This window comes from Anarhichas minor, unplaced genomic scaffold (assembly GCF_050575085.1).
Source record: "Anarhichas minor isolate MPS153535 unplaced genomic scaffold, ASM5057508v1 ptg000004l, whole genome shotgun sequence".
In the NCBI taxonomy this organism is placed as follows: domain Eukaryota; kingdom Metazoa; phylum Chordata; class Actinopteri; order Perciformes; family Anarhichadidae; genus Anarhichas; species Anarhichas minor.
In genome coordinates, this window is record NW_027466450.1 from 13,555,560 (window position 1) to 13,575,266 (window position 19,707).

The following is a 19,707-nucleotide window of genomic DNA, read 5'->3' on the forward strand; positions in this document are numbered from 1 at the left end:
AAAGTACAAGTATCTAAAATTGTACTTAGTGTAGGTACAGTACCTGAGTAAATGAACTTAGTCACTTACTAACACTGATTATTATTATTGCTCCAGCAAGAAACTGGCAAGGGCCATTTAAGGGGTTACAATTTTTACCGTTACTCCAGCGCAAGCCCCGGAAGTACATCGCAAGGGCTTGTGGGTAAAGAGGGTTGTTAGCCAGTCAAGTTAGTGTTCATTTCTGGTCAGTTTTGTCTTTAAAAGCGTTAGCTAGGAGGTAACTGGTTCATACACTTTACAATAAAACAGGATTTAAAGTCACGTCTTATCGTAAAGTGTTAGCGCGAGGGTTTTCTTTTGAGGACAACAGTCCCGATTTGTGCGGGAAGTGAAACCCTGGAACATGAAACTACGCTACCCACAATGCAACGCTCCGGAGGGGGTCACATCTGAATTTAAACGGCTAAAGCAGCAGAGCTGTGTTTAACAGTTCTCTTAACGCTTCAACCAGACCATAATAACTCAGCTCGGTGGATGTTTCGTGGTGTTGTGTAGACCTATGTAGCTACCGACCCGATCAGCGTGGGTTTCCTCGGACAGACTCTTCCGTTTGTGCCATGACTTTTACCGGATTTTGCCAGTTAGCGCTGCTAGGCTAAGCTAACTCGTTGCTAACGTGTGATGACTTTCAGTGCGTTCTGTGACGTCTCGCAGGTGATGACAGATCAACGGTATTAACGGTAACTACAGTTTTATTATAACGCCATTCTCCGAAGAGTCACGTCACCGAGGAGCGAGGAGACCATGACCCTCGCCCCGAAGGAGCTGTCCAACCTGCTGAGCATCATATCGGAGGAGGCATGCACCAACACCTTCGAGAGCCTCTCCACCCACTTCCACCACTACTTCGGGAAAGCGGAGCACTTCCGGGTGGGTTCGGTGCTGGTCATGCTCCTCCAGCAGCCGGACCTGCTGCCCAGCTCTCCGCAGCGGCTCACTGCGCTCTACCTGCTGTGGGAGATGTACCGCACGGAGCCGCTGGCCGCTAACCCGTTCGCCGCAGTGTTTGCACACCTTCTGAATCCATCACCTGCCGGGGAGGAGCCGGAGAAGGTGCTCTCAGGTAGGTCTCTAGTGTGTGTAGGTCTGTGTCGGTAGGTGTGTGTTAAATATTAATATATATATTATATTAACATTTGTTGTGTACCCTAATAGTAGAAGAAATCCTCATTTCAGATACTATTTCATGCACTGAACCATGTCTACACTAATACAGTAGTTGAAAGTAACTTAAGTACTTATGTACTTATGGTCAATTTTGAGGTACTTGTAAATAACTTTAGTACAGTACAGTATGTTCTGCTGCTTTATTTATAATTGACATTTCTGAGCCAAATATTGTACTTTTTACTCCACTACATTGATTGATAACTTAAGTTACTTTGTAGATACAGATTAAATGATACAAAATTTAATTTAAAAAAAATACAATATACATTTGAAGCATCATAAGTCTTACACATTTGTCTGTCCTGTGTCACGTGACCTCTGCAGGCTTCCTGCCTCCCATCACCCAGCCAGAGAAGTTCTTCCTGTCTCAGCTGATGTTGGCGCCGCCCAGGGATCTCTTCAAAAAGACGCCCAGGCAGGTGTCCTGCATGGACGTCGGCAACATGCCCCAGTCCATAGACATCAGTGGACTGCAGCTAGCGTTAGCAGGTCAGTGCTCGGCTACACCACTGTTCATCTACTGGAAAAAACAACAACACTGCTTGTGTTTAAAGGCTTAAAGTGTTTGCTGAAAAGTTAACAATTTGAGCATTTTACAAATTTGTTGGAGCGCACACACCATCAGCCTGCTCCTTGTTTTTGTAATTTAATTTTCCATGTTTTGCGTGTTTGTTGTGCAGAGCGTCAGTCAGAGCTGCCCACTCAGAGCAAAGCCAGCTTCCCCAGCATCCTGAACGACCCCGATCCAGATTCATCCAACTCAGGATTCGACAGCTCCGTGGCCAATCAGATCATCGAGTCTCTGGTCACAGGGCCCCGACCTCCTCTGGAGAGTAAGTGTTTTTGATGCTGATGTTGTTTTTAAAGTTGAAGAATTGGTCATCGTGTAGAAAACAGAAACAAAGTTACAGGACGTCTCAGAACTGCGTTTGAACAGAAGGAACCAGGGACTAAGTTTAGTTCAATGTGGCAGATAGTGAACGTTAACACACTGGTTTCTATTCACATGAAAAGAAAACATTTGATTTGTTGCATGTTATAATGTAGTCTTCTGTCCAATCTTCTGTATTTTGTCTTTTGACTGAGTGCTAATAGCTCAGCTGGTTGCAGACAAAGTGAAATCTTAAATTCATGTCTTTAAACTCAACCTGCTCTACATGTCACTTTGGCAAGTAACCAGGTGAATTTTAGGTAATTTGGAGTTCATATTAAACTCCACAACACAAAAACACATTTGTCAGGTGAAGTGGTTCCATGTTCTAGTGCCCAGGTTGCATAACAAAGTGAGAAACCACCAAACAGAAGCTGCTCTAGATCCCAGAGTCCTAATCCCTTCTCTCTCGACTCCGTCCTCAGGTCACTTTCGCCCCGAGTTCATCCGGCCGCCGCCTCCTCTGCATGTGTGCGAGGATGAGCTGGCGTGGCTGAACCCCACCGAGCCAGACCACAGCGTCCGATGGGATCGCTCCATGTGCGTGAAGAACAGCACCGGCGTGGAGATCAAACGCATCATGTCCAAGGCCTTCAAGAGCCCGCTGTCCGCCCAGCAGCAGTCACAGGTGAGCTCGTGTCCCGCTGTGTCGGTCACATGGTTGTTTAAAGCCCATTGGTTCCTAGTAGATGCATTCAGTGTTGGTTTACTTCATCAGTCTCTCTCTCTCTCTCTCTCCAGCTCCTGGCCGAGTTGGAGAAGGACCCAAAGTTGGTTTATCACATCGGTCTGTCCCCGGCGAAGCTCCCTGACCTGGTGGAGAACAACCCACTGGTGGCCATCGAGATGCTGCTGAAGCTGATGCAGAGCAGCCAGATCACGGAGTATTTCTCCGTGCTGGTGAACATGGACATGTCGCTGCACTCCATGGAGGTCGTCAACAGGTGAGGCCGCTGCAGTAAAATGTCCCGTGTTTTTCCTAAATTTGAACTGAGATCATCATATGTTTGTAGCATCGCTGTCCTGAGAGAAGCCACGTTAACGAACGAATGTGACATTACATTTTCCAGCTTATCCAAGAGGGTTTTTATTTAGCTAAAGAAGCGGGATACTTTTCTCAACACATAAAGAAACTCTTCATCCTTCAGTTGATCACAAACATTCAATATCAACACATCTGTCATAATGTCGTGGACACGTATTTAAAGGTGCCACTTCTTCTTTAAATGTCGATGGTTTTCTTTTCTTTTTTTCCTAAATCGCTGCTCGTGCTTCCTCAGGTTGACCACAGCTGTGGATTTACCTCCAGAGTTCATCCACCTCTACATCTCCAACTGCATCTCCACCTGTGAGCAAATCAAAGACAAGTACATGCAGGTAGAGTACAACACCTTGCTCATAACTATAGTTAAAATGCTGTGTTTTATCAGATCTTCGGTTGAACAAAAACAGAAAGAAATTCATTGAATATGTCAGTAATTCTCCTCCTGTACATTCTTTATTTATTCATTTATAATACGCTGTCCTCCAGAACCGCCTGGTCCGTCTGGTCTGCGTCTTCCTCCAGTCGCTGATCCGAAACAAGATCATCAACGTCCAGGACCTCTTCATCGAGGTTCAGGCCTTCTGCATCGAGTTCAGCCGCATCCGAGAAGCCGCCGGCCTGTTCCGCCTCCTCAAGACCCTGGACACCGGAGACACCGGCGAGGCCAAACCGGCCAAATAACGACGCTCACAGAGACACTGCACGGACGGTGGAAGTGGCCCGAATTACTAAAATAATGCCACGTTTATCAAAACTATCAGAGGGACGCGGTTTGTTTGAACATTCTTCATGTCTTTGTACGTCACAGGAGCCGGAACTAAAGCGAGTTAATATTGTAAATATGTAGTGACGTTTTCTTCAGACCTTAAAATCCAGTTCTGCCTCTGAACTCTGTCACCATTTCCCCCTTTTCTCTTTTCCAGAAGTTAAAAAAAAAAGGATCAACTCCGTTCACCTTTTCATTTTTTTAACCAGGGCTCTCTTTCCTTTGGAAATCTTGCGATTTTTCTCAAATTAAACAGAGTGTTTAATTCAATCTTGTGGTATTTCTGTTCTTTCATTGATGTTTTAATTTATCAGGTAAATATTTATGACATGAATCAACTTAACGCAGCTAACCATTTATAAAGACACAACGGGGCTGAGGCACTGAGGACTTTACTGTCTGTAGACGTCGAGCTGTTCCTCAGTGACGATGTGAGAAACGTGTACTCTCGAGTCAGATGTTCAGATTTATACCACTCATGTTTGTACGCTAATTATAAACATTCAGTCGTGTCAGCATAGACGAGATTTTCAGGGAGTGACTCTTTACATGTTAAGTGATATTAGTTGTTACAGGACAATCTCTCTCTCGTACAATAACAACACAGTTCTTAATACAAAAATCTGTTTATTTGTTCAATACATTTGGCGTTAACCTGCTTCACTGCTGCACATAAGTGAGATGTTTTTAGAAAAGAAAAAGGCAATATTACAACAAAGAGTTTAACAATCAGATTGCTTTAAATTGTTTGTAGAATCAAACTCCAGGAAGTTCTGTTTGAGTTTAAAGTCTGGACTTTTCTAAAGTGTGTGTGTGTGTAAAAGGAATAGACTGCAGTGGTTGTACCAAAATAAACGTTCTAATGTCCCTTTGCCTTCAGACATCACTTCCTACATGTGTACCATAACCTAATATCTGTACCCGGTCAGAAACCCTGTATAGCCAATATATTTAGGTGGATGTGGTCGTTAGGCTCTCTTCATGCCGCGAGCCATGAGGCAGGCGAACACCGTCATCACCATCTTAGGTTTCACCTCCACCAGGTCCTCAGGCAGCGCGTACACCCGGGTGCCGATTTTCCTGGCCATGGAGATGGCGTACCTGTCAACACAATGACAGAGATGAGAAGAACTGTTCGTCTCCAAACACTGACTCACAATCTCTCTCTTTCTACAAGACTTATGAAATGACATAGAAGATGGAAATTATGTGAAATAATTAGTAACAAATGTGTCAATACTTTGCATTGTTGAGTTTCTCCTCTTCAGTTAGATCTTCTGTCTTCAGCAGGTCGTATCTGATCGATCCGGGCTGGATGGCATCGATCAAGTCCAGAACTGGCATACTGCTGCTGATAGACCCGTCCTACACACACACACACACACACACACACACACACTAATGAACCTCTGTCTAACCAGAACTGCACAGCTGCCAGTAGAACTATAAATAAAACTGTCATAGGAAAGGATGGCATAAATATATCATAAAAAAGTCATAGTATAGTATGTCATAAGACATTGTATAAATACAGTATTAAAAAATATTATTTGCACAATATCTGATCTAATAACCAGGCGGCCTGACAGGTTTTGATATCATTCATAAGATAATATTTTGTTATTCAATCTTGTAAAATCTTCAGATTCTTCCTTCATGTCTATCCTCGTCTATCTTCGTGTGTATCTTTGTGCTTCAGTTACCTTAAAGCTGGAGATTTTGGATTTTCCAGCCTGTGTGAGCATGTCGTTGACCCAGGTCACGATGGTGTCATCCGTCACTTTCTGACCGTCGCCCAAGTCCTCCAGGATGTTCAGCGTGTATCTGAGGGAACAGACAGCGATCAGTCCTGCACAGGCAGCATGAGGGGAGAGCACAACAACACCTGCTTTCAAAATAAAAGCTTCACCTGCCCAGGGTTGATACAAAAACATAAGGTCTTCTTTTATAGCTGAGGGAACTGAATTAAATGCTTTTAAAGACGTGTCGTTCTCTGAAACATACTTTTCAGAACCACTTTGGTACTTAAAACATTATTTTTGTTGGCGTATTCCTTTAAGAAAACAGATGTTTTTGTTACCTCTTTAAAAATGAAGGTTTAAAACACAAAGGTGTTGTTACCTCCTCATGAGCTGCCAGAGCAGAGCGAGGGTGAGCTTTCGATTCCCTGCGTTCAGGTCCTGACCTGCGATTCCCACCAGGGAGAATTTGGCCTCCTTCTTCCCCAACTCCACTGCGTAGTTACAGTTCTCCAGCTGGAACACACAGAAGAATTATATTCTATTTTAGTCACAGTCCAGTTGTATTTGCTGGAAGTATTTCATTTTTAGAGCTACACAAACAGTTTCTTTCTGCTTTTTCAGTGCGTCACAAAGCATGTTGTGTGTGCTCAAATCACACAGTAATCAGGCTTAATCTGTTGACTTCTGAGTGTGCTGTCACACATTATTCTCCCACAATGCAATGCACAAAGGACATGGTGGAGCTGCTCATAGCTGGACAAAATTAAAATCACTTGCAGGAGGTGAGACGGCTCCAGAAATATCTCAGAAAACTAAAATACGACACACATATTGCAGAACTTCCTGTTGGAATAAAAAAAGGAAGGTGTGTGTTGATCTTTTTATAACAACACACACACACACACACACACACACACACACACACTTGTCAAATACTTTGGTTTATGACCAAATTCCTGAAAAACTAATGACTTTCCTGTCAGCGTCATTTGTTCTTTGTGTTTATTGCTAATCACAAGAAGATGAACCATTAAACCTGCTGGCATCAGCATGTTAGTATTTGCTGAGCTTTTTCTCAGTATTTAAACTCTAGCGTGAAACATAATTCTCAACCGTAACAGACTTGAACTTTGCTTGTCGTACCTTCTTCATGTTGCTGCCCAGTTTAGAGTACGGAGGCTTGTTGACTTTGTCCCAGTCCACCGGTACCTTGATCTTCTCGTACAGCTGGAAGATCACCAGGGCGTCATCGATGTCTCTGTAACAAACACACACATTAAATGACTTTTACTGCGGGGCCACCATCAGATAATTATCAGGTGTATTTGGCTCCGTTTGGCTCCATCTGCTTCAGGTTTTTAAATGGTTGTCAAAGCATCGTAGTGGTCAGAGAAGAAGAGTGAGTGTTCTTACACGTAGAGGTGGTTGACACGAGGATTGACCCCCAGTGAGTTCATCCAGTTCCTGAAGGTTCGCTCCTCCCTGGTTTCACCTGAAAGAACAACATCAGTGCTCCCATTAAAAGACAGGAATTACTGAAGTACAGTGTAACGTGAAGCTGATATCTGATTCTCTGTATTATTATTACTGTAAATATATCAGTTGAAAGCAGCAAACTGTGAACTGCGTCTTTGTGTTTGACAACAATGTAGAAATCCTGAAAGTACAGCGGTCCGACATGTTTTAAATTTCAAATTTCCAGACTTCTCGGTGGATTTTTCAGACTTGACTGTGTGACAGAGAATGCTGTGACAAGACTACAGCGCTTGCAGATGGCCTGAATGTTAATAAATAAATTGCTGTAAATAAAAACGTGCACCCTTCCATAAATAAAGATGTTGAGATGAGGAGAGAGAAGAACAGATCGTCTCATATTCCTTCTCTGTGGATGAACTCACCTTCGATGGAGCTCCAGTCGATGTCCTGGTTCTCTGGTTTCTTCAGAGCCGGGTACTTGTTGAACAGATTGGCGACAAAAGCCAAGTTCAATTTGGGGTTGCCGCGGACGACATCTGTTGGCATGACGAACTGTCTGCATCCGAGCCGGTCGGCCTGATCCAGCATGCACTCGGCCCGCTTCAGGTCGTCCTTCTCCTGCAGAGATGGACGACGACAACTGTGTTCATCTCACATTCAGATCAAACATTTAAACATCTTTTAAATCACTTCTCTCAGATTTCTATGAAAGCTAGCACCGTTTTATTTCCAAGTTTATTATTACTATATTATATCATTATTATTATTAGACTGTTGCTTTAAAAACAAGCGATTTGAAGGCGTCACCTCGAGCTTTAAGTCATTTTTTTGTAAAAACAAACCTGATTATTTTCCACAATTTTCTGACATTTATACCAGAGAATTGAAAGTAATGATAGAAAATAGTCTGCAGATTAATCAAGTAAGTAAATAGTTGTGAGTTTCAGCACTCATTTATATTCATACACTTAGAGTTAGTCTCTCTATATAAGAGCCAAGTGAAAAGTCAAGTCAGTTTTAGAAATCCCTCCTTATCCCCAGAGCCTCAACTAAAATGTAAATTAAATTGTCAACTCCATTTCCAGATGAGAGTAACAATACCTGATACACGAAGGTTAACAAGTGAACTGATGAGATCATTAATTAGGCTAAAGGAATAGTTCAACAACCTTTTTTCCCCAAAATGACAAACTATTCCTTTAAAGTTAAAGCTGCCAAATTATAGCTATTGAACAGATATTGTGTGATTCCTCCACATGATGTCGGAGTCTCTCACCCTGAGTCCTGACACGTCGATGGCGATGGGGGGAATTCCCTCCTCGTCTCCTTTGGGTGCCACCTGGTTCAGGAGGTTGAAGTACGCCTTGGAGTCCTGAAACAGTTTGGGAGTTAAGAGGGGGATTTGCCTTTAACAGAACATATTTACATATTTAATCTGTCTTTGTCTTTTGTTTTTTAAAGCAGATAGAAAATCAACAGTATTGATTTTATTGTCGAGAATCTTCTTTTCTTTGACTGGAACAGATGTGTCTATTGTTTTGTGTGTGTGTGTGTGTGTGTGTGTGTGTGTGTGTGTCTGTGTGTGTGTGTGCGTGTGTGTGCGTGTGTGTGCGTGTGTGTGTGATGATAACCTTGATGTCAGAGCTGAAGTTATTGATCTTGGCGCAGCCAGCCTCCTCCAGGTGATAGTTGGCCCAACGCAGCAGCAGTTCCTCCGGGGAAAGTTTCATCAGATCCTCCAGACTTTCTCCATCACGCAGCAGAGCGATCAGAGCTGCACACAACGTGTAACGTGTTCATCAGTGAGCTTTAGAGGTGCTGCTAGGGTTGATTTTGTTACCTTTGGACAGAGCCAGGCTAGCTGTTTTCCCTAGTTTCCACTTTTTGTGCTAAGCTAACTGTACAGACTGAACATCTAACTCCCAGCAAGAAGGCAAATAAGCGTATTCCTTTAAACTCTGGGGTCATTTTTGAGGCTGTAATTAGTTTTGCTGTTCAAAGTTGAATCAAGATGAACACACACACACACACACACACACACACACACACACACACACACACACACACCTTCATTCTTGCTGAGCTCGATGTCGGCGAACAGCCCGATCTTGATGACCTGCCACAGCAGACCCAGGACCAGGTGCTGCCTGCCCTCCTTCAGGTCCTCAGCTCCGATGTTGACCACGTGGCAGCCGATGGCCGACGACGAGTTCAGAGCCAAGTTCAGGTTCTCCTGTTGGGCCGAACGACACGACGCAGGATGTAAACAAACACACACGGAGCAGAGCAGGTAACAGTGGGACCAAACTGAATCTGACACTTCCTGTCTCACCTGGATAGTGAAAGGTGTGAGCTTCTTCTTGTTGATGGTTCTCTCGTCGATGGTGTCCGGGACAGACAGGTTGATCATCTTACTAACAAGCGAGAACATTGTAACATTTTAACGAAACGTTTATAGAATAAAGCACATCCTTAAACATACTTTAAACGAACAGTTTGACATTTCGGGAATTACACACTTTGCTTTTTTGCTGAGAATTAGATGTTTAGATTCATACCACTCTTATGTTTTTACAGTGAATATGAAGCTACAGTCAGCAGAGGGTTAGCTTAGCACAAAGACTAGCATGGCTCTGTACAAAGGTATTAAAATTAACCTACCAGCACCTAATTTGTTGTTTTTACTCTTCAGTATTTGTATAGATTAGCAAAAAGAAGATATAACATATCAATTAGTGAGCTTTAGAGATGTCGGTAGGTGGATTTTGTAACGCTGTTTCCCACTGTTTCCAGTCTTTATGCTAAGCTAAGCTAAGCTGCTGGCTCCAGCGTCATATGCAATTTATAGACATTATAGTCGCATCAATCTGTAACTTTCAGCAAGAGAGCAAAAAAAGCGAACTTTCAAAATGTTGAAAAATCCTTAAAAGAAATCTGACGGTATATTTTTCTCAGCAGAACGTACCACAGAACGATCCCGTCTCCCATAGCGGTGAACAGGTCGTCGGTGTTGGGATCCATCGGCAGAACATGTTTACAGTCGGCATCCTTCTCCAGAGCTTTATTGATCCAGTTCACAAAGGCCACTTTCTCCTCCTCTGCAGACACAGGAAACCACACAGCGGGTCACAGAGAGCAGCCAAAACCAAAAACAAGGTGCTCTTACAAAGCCCTGATATACGGAAAATGTTGAACTTGAATACAAATAATACTCTTTCTTCAGCTGTGTGAAAAACAAGATAAGTTGTGCTTTCACATCCTTAAGGCTATGTGTGTGTGTGTGTGTGTGTGTGTGTGTGTGTGTGTGTGTGTGTGTGTGTGTGTGTGTGTGTGTGTGTGTGCGTGTGTGTGTGTGTGTGTGTCACTGATCACAGACCTGAGTATGAGTGCTGAGTGCCGGACTGCTCTGAGGTTCCTGCCACGTTACAGATTCCCTCCTTTTTATTGATCGCCTTCCTGAAGGTCTTTGCCACCTCCGAGCTCTTCAGCCCGTGGACAATCTGACGGTCGACACACGAGTATAAAGATCAGTAATGAATTCACACCAAAGACAGTTTACAAAAAGGGAAGAGGTTCAAGGTTTCGACAGCAGGGGTCAGATCATCTTTGAGCATTTCGTTCTGAACGTTTGACCCGTGGACTCACCTGAGTAAACTCGTCAAAGGTGAGCTGGTCGGTGGTCTTGGTCAGCTCTTGGACGATCTCTCGGACCCTGTAGCCCGGCAGCGCCAGGTTAGCAGCCCTGAAAAGCTCGGTGAGCTCAGCCTTGCTGATGAACCCATTCTTGTCCACATCTGGAGGAGAATGGAAAGAGGTCAGAGGTCAAACACAGGAAACAGACAGCATAACTTTAATACCGTTTTTCCCTAGTTTCAGAATATTCATTTTAAATGTAACCTTTATTACTCAGAACTATAAAGAGGACAGACTGGTTTGGATTTGTAAATGCTAAAAGTAAAAAACGTCAAATCTTTAAAAGGACAATTTCAAAATGAGTAAGTTACAACTGAAGGGTTTTAGAAAGGATTAATAATATATCCCAAGGGAAGTTATTGTGCAAATAAAACAATTGTAAACAACTGAAAATATCAATAAGGTGCAAAAAAACAAATGTACACAATGCCAGAAATGTAAACAGGTTAACGGTGAGGTGCAAACCTATAATATCTAAAGTTCAGTGTGTTTTGTATATTTCTGATGCACCCGTCCTTTGCTGGTTGAATCAAAAGAGGAGGTGACAGGATCCTCTGTCAGTTCACTTACCAATCTTGGCGAAGGCTTCTCTAAGTTCCTCCTGTTCCTCCGGAGAGATCGGCGTTGGGGTGGTCATGGTGGGAACCTGAAACTGAAACAGAACAAAAAGCACAACATCCTTAAATTAAAAGTCAGAACCTGACAGGATGGAGCGGCTCGGCATACGTGTGTAAAGGAGGAACTTGGTGTCTCCTAATGTGATGAAAACTGCTCATAGTTCTCACTTCTGCCATCCTCCAACTTCCTGCATCGGCTGCACTTCCTGCCTGACAGAGAAGTGTTTCTTTGTTTGTTGCTGCCATTTGTAATAAGATCTGCTGGTCCCACAGGTAGTCTGTACTCTGGCCGGTGGACTGAGCATCACACTCCTTTTGTATAACACAGTCAGACTCATGCTGGAAATGGAAAATTGATGCCAGCAGAAGCAGAGAAATCTACTGCTTTTCAAATTGCGTACTTCTTTTTACTTTTAGTACTTTATGCATTTAATTGGGACATACTACTTCCTCATTACATTGCACTATGACACTCTTACTCATATATCCGCTGGATTGTGGGTCAAAATAGCCAGAAAAGCTGGCTGGAAAAAGTGCAGCAGGACATCCTGGTATATTTGGCATACTGCATTTAACGTACTATGTACTGACACATACTAAATACTATAGTAGCAGGGGTATTGGTTCAGATGGTCTTCATCTTCCTTACCCACAATGCAACTCTCCCTCAAACAAACATGATATAACATGCTAATCAGTGGGCTTTGGAGGTGCTGGTAGGTGGATTTAGTTACCTTTGGACAGAGTCAGAGCACAGAGTCTTTATGCTAAGCTAAGCTAACTGGCTGCTGGCTGTAGGATCATATTTGGTATCATCTCCACATGAACTTTAAAGCTACTGAAGGGGAAACTAAAGGGGGAAACGTTCTGTCTTTATTTAGTAATATGACGTCTCCACACTAATACATTATGTGTTTTAAATTAGCTGCAGCAATAGTTCTGTAACTGTTAACATCAACTTCTTGTGTCTCAAGAAAGGAAAAGGTTGCACATGAGGAAGAGTGAAGCAATTCTGAGAAGTAGGAAATTACATGACACAGAGGGCATTATATTTCAGCCTGTGGTGATTCACTGAGACAGTGTGTGTGTGTATGCGTGTGTGTGTGTGTGTGTGTGTGTGTGTGTGTGTGTGTGTGTGTGTGTATAGATCCTTTTTTGGCGATAAATGTGATCGAGGAGAACGTTAAAAAAAAGAGTGTGATATACTGAGGAGAACACTTGAAACCACAAAGAAGACCGACTTCAACCCTCAAGACGAGTGATTCAACTTCCTGCTCTGAACTATGAGAAGAGGAAACACGACGGTGTGAAGACTGAGGCCAAATGAATTAGTGATGATATATTACAGTATACTGAGAGATCTGTTCCGCTCATTACAATGGGAGCAAAATATTGTATGTCCATGTGAGGAAACCTTGTCTCTTAGAAATTGGGCTTTTACCACCTAAAGTCTTCAAAGCATCAAAATATAAATATTTAAACGAAACTACAATCTTTTCCTAACCTTAACTAAAGTGCTTGCATAACCCTACAAAAAACTATCTGGTCTCTGCTGTATCAATAATTAACAATTTCTTGCTAAATGTATTTGCAAAACAAATCATCAGTATATAAACGTGATTTCCAAGACGTAGGGTCGTATAGAGAGGTTTCTACCTGATCTATCCTCTTCCAAAGTAGACTTAAAGATAATCAAACCCGAATCAAAACGTAATCGACCGGATCCGACTCAAACAGCACGGCACTCTAACTAACAAGCAGCCAAAGTGGAAAATAAGACCAGTTCACATCATTTTTCCTGCACTTCACACTTCAAAGAGGGTCCAGACTGCATGACCTGAAACCTTCAGATCTGTGAGCCAATGAGAACAGAGTGGAGTCCTTATACGTGAGATGTGTTACTTCCTTTTCTGCCACAAAAGTATAAAAGCTAACAGGCTGCTGCTTTTACTGTTTTTTAAACTCCTCCGGATCTTGAATCAGCTATGAAAAACACACACAGATAGAACTTCATCTTCAGCCTGTTATAAAGACGCTTGTTATCTAACATTTTAACATTAGCGAGCCGTGGAAAACAATGTTAGTTTCAAACATGTTTGACGTTTTCATAATGTAGCTTTTTGCTGGCCAACATATATGCAGCTAAAGCTACGTTAAGATAATATATTGGCCTATTAATCTGTCAAACTGTATCAAATCTGTATTTTGTAAGTGTGGAGGGGACAAGGACGAATGTAATGAATGAACTAGTCTTAACATGAAGTTGGTTCAGTACTTATAAACTCCTCAATGTTGCTCAACTGACCGGAGAACAACCCGTTCCTGCTGTTACAGTTATAATTCAAGAGCATTAGTTATCAATTCAATAAAAATAAAATAAAACTCCTGACCTGACATGCTCCATCATTATCTAAATTTGGAAAAGAAATATGAAAATAAACTAAAAAAATTCAAGAAAAAGTCGAACATTTTATTCTGAATAAATCTGCATTTAAAAAGCATAAAAAGAAACTGTTCTAGCTGATTTATTGAGATGCTCTGCTACATACTTTGTAATTGCTCCACTGCTGAGGATCATAAAAGTTGATTAATTTAATTTTAAATTAAACTGAATTGTCTTGAATTAAGGCAGCAACTGAAGATTAATTGATCATCAGTTAGTCTCCTGATTATTCTCTATCAATGCATTATTTGTTTGGTCTATTAAATGTCAGATTATAGTGAAAAGAACATTACAATTTCATAACGTCTTTTTTCAAAACCCAAAGATGTTCAGTTTGGAAGACGGCAAATCATCACAACTGAGAATCTAAAAATGTTGGAATTTTGCTTTAAAAATGACTGAAACAATCAATATATTATCAAAGTAGTTGCCAATAATTTTTCTGTCAATTGACAAAATGTTGCAGCTCTAAATCTAACTGAATTGAATTCAACAATTGGAGCAGAGATGCTGAGGTTAGCTCACCTCAACAGGTTTGGTTGTCACCTTTAAATCTAACATATTCACGCTGCAGCGTGTCAGCTTGCTCATGATGCAGGAAAGTGTGAAGTTCAGACGGGGGAGTCGTGAAGTCAATCGTTTCCTGTTTGCTTTCAGATTAAATCAGCTTGAAGGCTCTTGATAAAATACATACGAATTCAGTTCTTATCAAACCCCAGAAGCCGACAGTTAAGAACTGAAACTACTTCCTTCAAAATCTCAGATTGAGGTATCCATTACTTGTAGATAATAGTCTTGTGAAACTGTGAAACTTTTTTATATTAATGTAAAATAAACATTAATATTAAAATGCAATTTCCCTCGTGCTCCTGCCTCCTGATTGGCTTCTGTCAGAGTGATTGAAAGTATCTCTGTTGTCAGGAAAATAACAAGATTGATTACCTGCAGACTTTGTTCCATATTATCTTTAATCTTTGTGTTTGGGGAAGACACCCGGAAACCTTTCATAATGTTGTTGATTAACATGAATTGATAATCGTTTACGGGTAAAACAACTGAAGTTTATTTTTATCCGAGCACACGTGACCCCTGAATTAGGACATTTAAAAGCTCAGTTTAAGCTTTAAAGTAAGAGATGACATTACGTCTCTTCTCTAAAATGTTGTTTTAAGGAACATTTGTTCCTTCTCTAAAGTCTAAATGTGACAGCAGCTCTGCTCTGTCTGTCCTGAAGAAGCAGAAATGAAACTCAGCAGCTACAAAGAACCTCTGAACAGTTTTAAACATTCACTTCTCATCAGCTTTGTTTGTGCTGATTTTAGTTAAGTGACTCAGTCTGACATTTAAAGGTGCAAAACTGGAGATACTCTGCACGTCTACTTTACCGTTTCTGTCCATGGCAACAAGCTCCACCTTCTTTGCAGCCATTTGTATTATTTAATTATCTTAACTGTCATCATTGTTTCTATTGTTTTAATTGACTACTTTAGCTTTGCTCTGTGAAATTGTAGTTTTCTTTCCTTTTGGCTGAATCTGTCCTGATGTTGTCTCCTTTGCTGCAGGATTGTTGTAATTGTTAGCCATCATCTGTCACACTATACCACACTCTTTGTCTTTATTATATTTATATCATATGAGGTTATTTGAACCACCTATTGATAAACAAAACACCCCCCCTCACCCCCCAAAAAAGGAATAAAATAAAGATTAGCGGATTTGTGCTTTCCATTTTAATTCATTTCTTTTGGACCTTACTTTAATGATTGTATTAATGTTTTTATATTGAAATTTTCTTATGTGTGGACCCCGGAAAGAGGTGGATTTCTCTAATGATTCACAGGGTTCAGATCTCTGTGTGCAGCACCTCAATGTGTAAAACAAGGCAGCGCCACTGAGAGGGTTTGTGGTTTGAATCCCAGTGACGACGCCTAGTCCTGAAACAACTAAGCCATTATAACTGATTAATTAACCCGCCAACAGTTTTGATAATTGTTTCATAAATTAAGCAAAAATAACAAACTGTTGTTGGTTCCAGCTTCTCAAATGTGAGGATTCGCTGCTTTTCTCAGTTTTGTTAATCACTGTAAACTGATTATATTTGGGTTTAAGACACAACGAGACATTTGAAGAGGTCGACTCGGGCTCTAGGGCATTTTGATTGAATTTTTAGGCATTTTAAACACTAAGTGGTGGATCAATTGATCGAAAAAGGAAAACAATTGTTACTTGCAGCCCTAGAACTGCCTCGGTTTTACTGGGAATCAACCAACTCTCTCCCACATTGACACATTGACACAACCACAGACATACAGTGAACGTGGTTATTCAACTGTGAGTGCAATTCAATTTCTGAATCTGTGACTGATCAAAGAAGTGAGGTACTTCAGACTTTATAAATCAATCTTCAGACAATAAAACAGGATTGTCTCTGAGCAGCGTGGCTTCTATCTGTGAGAGTGTATTTGCATGAGCTGAACCTCAGCATGCCTCACACGTGCTTGAGTTTCACTAACTTTATTCACAACGTCAAAGTATAAAAGACTAAAGAAACACAGCCCTGAGCTGATGGCGGAGTCTCTGGAAGGATTTCGTAGCAGTTGAAGTGAGGCTAACCGCAAACTTCCCTTTCAGCTCGCTGCAGTGGTTTTAACTTCTTCTTCCTCTCCCCTGAAGGCCTCACTCTGCCTCCAACTGCTCTTATCTTTTCAGTTGTACAAGTTTTGTATGATTTTTTTTGTCGTGACGGGCACAAAGTTGTAAAACGTAAGATATCCAGGTTTTATGTTTTTAGTTGTTGCTTCGTGCTCGTTTAAAGAAGTGGGACAATTTGTTCGCATAAACCTGGACTGCAGTGAAGAACAGTCAGGCGTTTGGATTGTGAAAATGTAGATATAATACAACAAAATAAGATGACAAACACACTCTGTCTTCCCCTCTTGTTCTTTTCTGCCATCCCTCTTTCAAAAAGAACATACAGAATAGTAAAAAAGAACCTCTCAGGGGTCTTTCATCTCACAGTGATGCCTTCAGGAAACACCAGTGTGGACCAGAGGCCCCCTGATCTCACGTTTAGTTACCTGAGAGGTGAGGCGAGGAGGCTGGTGATCTCTGGGCGTGGAGGACTATTAGTCTCTCTCTTCCTCGGTTGGTTCGTCTGGCTGCTGTGCGACTCACTGCTTGACAGGCAGCGCACTGAGTCGCCACCAAAAGCAGTGCGACGACGCCTCTATTCAAATCTACATGGAAGGAAGTGACACGCTAGCCTTCAGAAACGGGAATGAAAGAGGTTTTGTCTTTATATGGCAATGCACGCTGGCTGCTAGCGAAGGTGACCACCTTTAGATGTTACAGGACTGAGGGCTTCATTTAAAATGCTGTCATGATCAGAATAAGGTGGCGATAGAGACCACATTCACAATTCTGATCAACTGGATGTGTCAATTATTTTAATGGACACAGTTTTTTATTTTATATCTGAATACAATACTGTTGGTCCTTCCTGTGACATTTAAATCAAGCAGCCAGATAGACAGGTGTTTAGAGAGACAGACAGTTAGATGAAGAGGATACAGATACAGTTGAGTAGCCAGAACGGCAGACGGGCAGTTTTAAATGTCAATGTAGAGACGGACTGGTAGAGTGAGGTGGACAGAAAGACAGAAAAGACAGGTGGATACCGCCAGGCAAAGACACACACGCGTAGTTTAAAATACCAATCAAAGGTATAGCAGATAATTAGAGACAAGGAGGTAAATAAGAGAGTCAGACAGGTAGTAATGAGGAAATACTGGTAAAACTGAAGACCGATAAGATAAAGACATGTAGAGAGGCAGGAGGGTGAAGATAGACAGATAAGACCGGTGGAGACAACCAGGTGATGTCTACATACTTTTGGCAATATATCTGTCAGCTCCCTCTGGGGATGTTATATTCAATGTTACATAAAATCTCTCGATACTTTCTCGGCCAACAAGCTACCAAGTAAATGCATTCAAACTACAACTATTGAACTACACCAGACCTCGTTAATCTCCTGGTCTTAATGTTGTGTGCCGATAAAATCTGCGACAGGTTGTGCTCTCGTGTTGATCGGCTTCGTTTTTGTTTGTTTGTTTCTGGGCTTCTGGCGTCTGCTGCTCGGAAACACAAAATGACCTAAATGTTGTTGACATTCAGCAGAGCCAGACATCATCTTCACATCATGTCTTCTGATCACATCTGCCTTCTGCGGAGGCCTCTGCCCCCAAAACAGCTCCCTTCCATCGTGAAACCCAATCCTGTTTCCAGTAAACTCACTCTGAAGAATACAGATTTCCCACAAATATATGTAAAATATGCAGAACCCAGTATGTGGGGATGTTTTCATTTGTTCAAACAAGGAACAAAAACAAGATCTGTCCTCTGCAATATGCTCACATGATCAGCAGCAGACAGGAGAGAGGGGGGGGGGGGGGGGGGGGGGGGTGTTATCAGAAATTATGAAAAATCAAGAAGGAACTTTGTTTTGATACTTTTATAAAAATGTCAGAAGTGTAAAACCGAGAAAGAGAAGTTACAGTCAGTGTTCCAACTCAGCAGGACTGGTTTCGTGGAATGAACCTGTTCCTCTTCTATCACTGTCTGCATTTTCAGATTCAGATGATAGTTTATCAATGCAGGTATCATGAAAGTCGTCTCTACTCTTTACCTCAGCAGGTATCAGGGTGAGGTAAAGACACCTCCACCCATCTGACGGACACAATCACTGAGGGGTTCCCCTGTAAACCACCACGCCTCCGCCCCAAGAACCCCCTACTGACACTCCTTAAGTCAGGTAAAACTGAATGTAGTACGTCTAAACCTGGAGAATATCAAAATGTCACTTCAATAATAACTCTAACTTGTGTTTTGGCAGATACGAGGTTCGTAGAGGAGGTGGACATTGTGAGTATCTTGTGTTGTAATATTAACTTTATTCAAAATAAGCTTTTGCAGAAGTTTTAAGAAAAAGGGTTTGAAATGTCTTGACGAAGCCAAAATGAAAGACATTTGTCCAAATCAAACAAAAGTTTGGTCTTGAATCATATGTTAGCGTACATCTCGCTTCCCACACCGCTGAGAGCTGCTGTTCTTCCTCTGGTCATTGAGGTTGGCATATGTAAACTATTTCAGGAAGAGGACAGAGATTTTGTGGCCTGAGATCTGTTTTTTTTTAACTGTACAAATTCAGATGATTTAAGAGAGTTGACTGAAGATTTCTGAAAATTGTGGTTTACAGATGTTTATGTTTGCTAACTTTGTCTCAAATTCCTAAAACTAAATCCAGCACATAGCTACAGTGCAGTGGTGGAGTAACTGTGTTTTGAGATACTTGTCGCTGTACTGAAAACTACACTGAGCAGCATTGAACCTCCAAAAGGCAAACAGAGGGAACTGTTTTAAAACATCTACACCCTGTAGGTGGCAAGGGATGAAACTGAAAGTGACCAACTCATATTTACCCGCCCTGCTTTCTATGTGTGTGTGTGTGTGTGTGTGTGCGTGTTAGAGGAGTTTATTTGGGATATTGACTATCATTGTGCCTAGTATGAATTATTATATATTCATTTTTATTAAGTAAACTATGTGTTGTTATTTCTTTTTTTTGTCTAATTACATATACACCAACATATTGAGGTCAATCAGAAGTAGGAAGATTGGATAAATCAGGTGGAAAGATGGATTTTGAAATATTTGTGTTTGGATTTATTTACAATTATTATTTTTGTAAATAACACTGTTGACTTATCACATACATACAAGG

The 19,707-nt window shown here is 41.5% G+C and overlaps 2 protein-coding genes across 2 annotated transcripts; one reads left to right on the top strand and one right to left on the bottom strand.

The window, feature by feature from the left end:
* The first annotated feature begins 282 nt into the window (after positions 1-282).
* Positions 283-4,224, top strand: cnot11 (CCR4-NOT transcription complex, subunit 11). The gene is made up of 7 exons (XM_076109815.1): positions 283-1,105; positions 1,537-1,701; positions 1,893-2,045; positions 2,569-2,771; positions 2,885-3,087; positions 3,424-3,520; positions 3,675-4,224. Exons 1-7 carry the CDS (start codon positions 787-789, stop codon positions 3,867-3,869), a joined length of 1,335 nt encoding a protein of 444 aa, XP_075965930.1. The 5' UTR covers positions 283-786; the 3' UTR covers positions 3,870-4,224.
* A 337-nt stretch (positions 4,225-4,561) lies between these two features.
* lcp1 (lymphocyte cytosolic protein 1 (L-plastin)) lies at positions 4,562-17,144 on the bottom strand. The gene is made up of 16 exons (XM_076109801.1): positions 17,003-17,144; positions 11,436-11,517; positions 10,818-10,966; positions 10,549-10,672; positions 10,138-10,270; positions 9,505-9,586; positions 9,240-9,405; positions 8,804-8,946; positions 8,449-8,544; positions 7,595-7,790; positions 7,110-7,188; positions 6,840-6,954; positions 6,076-6,209; positions 5,658-5,778; positions 5,195-5,319; positions 4,562-5,055 (listed from the first exon to the last, which is right to left on the bottom strand). The coding sequence occupies exons 2-16, from the start codon at positions 11,500-11,502 to the stop codon at positions 4,923-4,925; spliced, it is 1,863 nt and encodes a 620-aa protein (XP_075965916.1). The 5' UTR covers positions 11,503-11,517; positions 17,003-17,144; the 3' UTR covers positions 4,562-4,922.
* Between the last annotated feature and the right edge of the window lie 2,563 nt (positions 17,145-19,707).